This window comes from Poecilia mexicana, unplaced genomic scaffold (assembly GCF_051168715.1).
Source record: "Poecilia mexicana isolate PSO_F unplaced genomic scaffold, ASM5116871v1 scaffold_10, whole genome shotgun sequence".
Classification (NCBI taxonomy): Eukaryota; Metazoa; Chordata; class Actinopteri; order Cyprinodontiformes; family Poeciliidae; genus Poecilia; species Poecilia mexicana.
Window position 1 is genome coordinate 10,946,372 of NW_028263379.1, and position 6,000 is coordinate 10,952,371.

General features: G+C 39.6%; 1 protein-coding gene across 2 annotated transcripts; it reads right to left on the reverse strand.

Annotated features, from left to right (window-relative positions):
* Positions 1-588: 588 nt before the first annotated feature.
* Positions 589-4,720, reverse strand: f9a (coagulation factor IXa). 2 transcript variants are annotated; one of them, XM_014984616.2, is made up of 8 exons: positions 4,418-4,716; positions 4,162-4,337; positions 4,061-4,085; positions 3,845-3,958; positions 2,979-3,113; positions 2,597-2,907; positions 2,377-2,500; positions 589-2,036 (listed from the first exon to the last, which is right to left on the reverse strand). In XM_014984616.2, exons 1-8 carry the CDS (start codon positions 4,512-4,514, stop codon positions 1,447-1,449), a joined length of 1,572 nt encoding a protein of 523 aa, XP_014840102.2. In that variant the 5' UTR covers positions 4,515-4,716; the 3' UTR covers positions 589-1,446. The 2 variants fall into 2 exon arrangements, with proteins under 2 accessions (XP_014840102.2, XP_087865537.1); XM_088009411.1 differs by having other exon boundaries at positions 2,377-2,907; positions 4,418-4,720.
* Between the last annotated feature and the right edge of the window lie 1,280 nt (positions 4,721-6,000).

Genomic DNA, 6,000 nt, shown 5'->3' on the forward strand with positions numbered 1-6,000 from the left:
CAAGATGGTTTTCCTTTTTTTTTTTTTATCCAAAATGCTGCACAATTTGCACAGATGTCGCTACAGAAGGCAAAAAAGTTGCTTGAATCCTGCTGAGCCATGTAACATACGCTTGTTGCTGAACATTTTGTTTTTATACTGAAAATGCATGGCAGTTGGACATTTGATTTAATTTTGTTTTTTTAAAATGTCTTTGGTTCTTTTAAAAGTAATCTAATAATATTAGCATATACACTGCAATAACAGTTTTTAGGGTAGCCGAATTTCATTGTTAACACAGTGAATGTAAACTAATATGTCTGTATTCTTGTTTCAGAAAAAAAACATGTAAATAATAAATCTATCCTGGATATTTTTTAAATTGTAAAGTATCTGAAGCTTTGGCCTTGAAAGGTTCAGTTGGCTGCTGGCTTCTGTTTGATGCTCTTGCTGCGTTACTATTGTATAAAGAATATATTTAGTTATCGCAGTTTATTTATTCTAAATCTTACTCATGTTTTTGTCCTTATAGATGTTAGAGAACTGTAGAAAAAAAAGGCCACCAACTCAACTGGTTGATTGGGACAGACAGAAAAAAACAAACTTCCCTTTCTCACTGTTATGAATGTAAACTTTAATTGGAAACATGTTTATTTTTGAACTTTTGGCAACAAACACTTCAGATGGGTGTACGACAGGGATCTGCAACTTTTACACTCCAAAGAGCCAGTTATGGCTTCATAAAGGTAAATAAGGCTCAGTCAGGGCTGCAAATGTAATACGAGATATTTTAAATATCTAATAAAAACTATTATTAAAGAAACAACATTTTCAAATAAAGAAAAATGTTTAAAGTTTTGTAAATAGTTTCTTCTGTAGCAGATCCCTGGTGTGGAGTGAAGCGAATGACAATTACAGTTATAAAGTACGGTGGAGGATCTGTAATGCACTGGGCCTCTTTTTCATCCAAATTCTGGGGGAACCCTTTAGAGTTCATGGCATTGGCATCACGAACTGCTTTAAGAAGCATCATTATTGAGTCCTTACTCCAAAACACACAACAGAAGTGATTGACCTTCTGTTGTGAGACCGTCTCAGTCCAGAATCTGTTACAAACCCTGAGATGTGACCTAAAGAGAGGACTGTAGAATATTAAAGCATAGAGGTCAAACTCCACACCTTGACGACCACCATCCTGTTCACCAATCAGGTCCTACCAAGGTCTGCTTGTAACCCAGCCTTTGGATTCAAAACGAAGATTTTTTTTTGTATGGTATTAACAGCAAAGTTATGAAAATGGTTCGTCTTGTACTTTTGTCTCACTGAAAGAAATTTAAGTTGGATTCTTCCATTTTTTTTCAGTGTCATCCTATGCTACTGTAATGCAAGATTGATTTATTTTAAGGTGATTTGCTAATTGATGTGCCAATAATGTGGCCTGTGCTGTACATCAACATCCATGCACAGTCATGAGTCTGGGTATTCCACATCCATAGCCAGCCTGCGTTTAGTTACACTCATCGCGTACTTTATCCAGCTGTAGTAAACAGAAACCCGGGTGTACACGCCGTACTTCCCTTCTTTTGCACATTCCTCCCCCCAACTCACAATCCCCGTCAGGAACCAAGTGTCTCGGTAGCTTTTTGCGTGAGGACCTCCGCTGTCGCCCTGGCAGGCATCTTTGGCCACGTCGTAGAATCCGGCGCAGAACATGACAGGAGTGATCCTTTCGTTGCTGCTTTTCTTACACTCAGTCTGATCTACGAGGGGAACCTCGACCTTCTGCAGAATGTTGGACGTGATCCCCATGAAGCGAGTGCGGCCCCAGCCGCTCACCGTAGCCGGGGAGGGTTGCTTCACCAAGTCCTCGATGAAAGCCATGGGCCCGATGCAGATCGGCCGGACTGTTGCTGAGAAGCTGATGGGCTCTTTGAGGTAGAGCAAGGCAATGTCGTGGTTGTATATGTCTAAGGTTGCGTTGTAGCGTGGGTGTGGTTGTTCCTCCAACACCTCGTAGTCTTTCTCTCGGCCCTCCGTGATTTCAGTGTTATGTTCCCCTGTTGGCAGAGAGATTTGATATGAATTAAGCTCCATGCAAATTAACCACCGTTTGTGGGGGAACCTCGACCTTATTGTCGTATTATTTGTGGTCATATTATAGGAAGCACATTTGACAGCAATAAATAGAAGAAATTAATTTGTTCCGCCCAATTTCTGCCCACCTGGGAAAAAAAGCCACTAAATAAATGATTTTGTTGCAAAGAGTCTCACACCAGAAAATCCCATTTAAAATTGAAAAAATGTATTTATCAGGGAAGGGAATGAAATGGAAACGGCTGTGTGGTTGCAGATGTTTAGCTTTAAGTAGCAGCTCAGTGTGTCGTCTGTGATTCTTACCCACTCTGACCGAGAAGGATCCGGCCGCCTCCCTCAAACAATGAGCAGCAGTGATGACCCAGCGCTCCGAGAGGATGGAGCCCCCACAGAATAACCGACCACTGGGTTTCGCTATCAGTCCGACCTGGAAAAATAAAACTGATGAACAGACTGGGGGGCAGAAACAGAATGCTGTGCAGGATGCCACAATGTTCGGGATATCTGTGCGTCTAAACAGTACCTGCCAGGGAATCTCTCCTGGAGCGACTGACCTCCCACCAACTATACGTTTGAAAGGTGTTTGTGACTCCGCAGAGGTGTTTTCAGAGTGATTGGATTCCCCTGAAAGCACATCACTAAGAGACTGATTCTGACCAAAGTCATCATAGTCATACGAATCCAGATCTGGCTCTGTGGTGCTGGCTGCTGCTGCTGTGGGCGTCGTGTTGGTAGGAGACGTGGCGTTCAGATGGTCTGGAAGCCCGGGGTTGTAGAAAGACCTGACGACTGGCTTCGCAACGGTTAGTCCAGTTTTCCCACAGGGGAATTCAACTGGTAAAAAAAAGGAAAAGAGGTTTTAATAAGAACCAGTTCTACTTTTTCTTGATATTTTAAATCCAAACCTGTTGCTTCACAGCTGACCCCATCCGACACCAACTCGTATCCTGTCGCGCAGAAGCATTTTGCCCCAAAGGTTCCTATCGTGCCACAGAAGTGCTTGCAGTCTCCATTGTTTACATCGCATCTTTTTTGTAAGACTGTGTAGACAAGAAAAAAAAAATAAAAAACAGAACCGGGATCAAGCTTCTCCTTTGACACGACTTCAAAGACCTGACCTTTAAAATTCTCTGAGAAGTATAGCATTTATTTTTTTTTATAAACTCCCAACAATAAATACTTTGTAAAAGAACAATTTTAGGAATTTAAAAGATAGCTTTGTGTAATCAGATTTTATAATGAAGTTACCTTTCATTTAGCAACACCGACCAGCTTGATCCTGCCACCAACATGTTTCATCATGGACTAATGTGTTCAGGGTGATATGAACTACTTATAAAATGTGGCATTTATCACATTATTTAGGCCACAGTGGGTCTCATCTGCGTTTGTGACGAACCACACGTTGTATGTCTGTCATCACACGTTTGTTTTTGCAATTAAAAAATATTATTTTGCTACCTTTCATGCTGCAAAAGAAACGAAACATTTTCAGTTTGACCGCAGCTCACAGATCATTCAGTCGTTGTTTTCAGAGCATTGAGAAAGACAAACAATCCAATACTGTCACCTAAAACCAGGATGATGCTCAATCTGAGTCACTGATTCAATTTAGAAACAATTTAGAAACAAGATAATTTTTTTGACACTGATGCCATGCTGTAAACAAATTTGGGTTGTATGCCAGAGAAAAATCTAATTTTCTTAGGTAAAACAAAAAAACAAACAAAAAAAAACAAACTTGAGTCCAGCTAAAGAAAAATGCACTGACCGATCTCACAGTTGGTGCCAGTGAAGCCAGACACACATGTGCAGATGTAGTAGCCCATATGGTCTTTGCATGACCCCTGGTTCAGACATGGGCTGGACTCACACTGATTGCCATCTGAAGAAAGTCAAACACAGGATTTTAACTCTTCGTCATCCACGTTGTCCTGAAATAAGCGCTTTCTTCTACCTAAAATATCAGACTGAAAAGATCCCTTACCTGCATATCTTGACCAAAATGCCATCTAAAACACAGAGTAAGTCATGACCATGGCCACAAACTATGAGAATTTGTTCCAAATACAACGGATAAATACTCACAGTCTTTTCATCGTTCTCAAATATCTCCCTGGCTTCTTCCAGGTTACATTTCTCTTCCATACATTCTCTTTCTAAGTTTCCCTGCAGGAACTCCTCGAACATCCCAGTGTTCTCACGTTTGTGTCTCCTGAGGAAGCTGTCGGCTGTCTTCTCAGAGAGGAGCAGAGTGTTTGGGGCTAGATATAAAACACAATACACAGACTGAGTCTTCTTATCACCACTGTAAAAAAAATATATACAGAAAGCTTTTTAATACCTGCGGAACCAAGGTGAAAGTCCAAAAGCAGCAAAGACAGAAAAGCTCGTGCCATCCTAACTTTTAGCATAAATCCAACAGAAACACTTTGGGCCATAGCTCCAAAGTACAACTCTGTGTTTGCACACTTGCCCTCACAATTTGATGGCTGCTTGTTCAGAGAAAAAGAAAAACAATCTGCCTGACTGAGTCAACATCCATGTGAACGAAAAATGACAGTTTCCCCCACTTTGTATCAAGTGTGTTTGCTGACAAATAATGACAATGAAACAATGTGGAGCTACAAGTCAGTCAGGGCAGGGAGAGTGATTACTGTTACAGAAACTGAAAAGGTTGCAGGGATCTTGTGAAACTCTGTCATGATTTCTCTTTGCTTATGGAGGCAGATTAACCCTTTGTTTCCTTCATTTTTTCTTTATGGTTTATCCTGAACTGCTGGACCACAAAGTAAAATGCCTCAATATCGTTTAGAGAAAAAAGATCTGCATAAATAATGAAAAATAACGGATAAATATAGCACGGTTTTACAAATTGCTCTACGTATTTGTCACTAATATATGATTTGGATGGGGTGTGACATATCTGAAAGAAGCCACCCCACTTCTTCGCGTTTTCTTCATGCTCACAAGTTTTAAGAAACGAATATAATGGGCATGAAAAAGCTTGTTGGCAATAATAATTAAGTGTTTCTATTATTATTTGTGTTAGTTTTTGTACTGCGTATATTACCGTGGTTTGAATAGTGGTGACCATTATGGAAGAAAAAACAGTTTTGTATTAAATTAATATAACTTCATTGAGGTTCAGGCATGAACTGAGTAGGACTTTATTTAAAAATATATATGTTTTTTCAATGTTGTTTTTTTTCATTGAATGTTTATATTCTCACAAGGAAATGTGAATGAAATGTAAATGCTGCCATCTCTTTAGAAAAACCTAAAATTTAAACATCTCTAGTGCCGTAAAGCCAAGCCAGGGAGGAATTTAAAAAATGTACTTTGAAGGATTTACCACAAGGTGGCGCCTCATCACTTGTCAGATGAGGTTCACTGCAGAAACATTAAGTCACTCCTTTTTGGATAACTGAACTAAGTCAGTGAAGTTCAGGATATACTGTTGTCTTTCATGCTTTCAGTTTATGGTTCACATAATTTAACTAAATTCAACCAAACTGACACGCAGACAATCAGGTCTGTAACTTGCTCTCATCGTTCACATTGAGCAAACGTGTGAAAGTGGAGAGGAACCTTGTTGTTTTAATAGAAGGAAAACTCAGCAGAACCTGGTTCGGGATGAGTGACCATCAGATGGCAACAAGACGATTTGACAGAAAAACCTCCACAGAAACATCAGTTCAGTGATGAACAATGCAAGTCCAAAACGTTAATGACGACAGTAGTTCTTACAGCTGTGTAAAATGCATGAATGGAAACTGACAGACCGCAAAAGTCGTCATCTGTTTATTGTGCGGATATTTTTATTAAAATACATTGTAAATTAAAATATTTTTTAATGTAAATGTGAAAACTTAGTTAAAAATGTAATTTGACTGTTTGTTGGGACAAATTCAACTCCACTAGGCC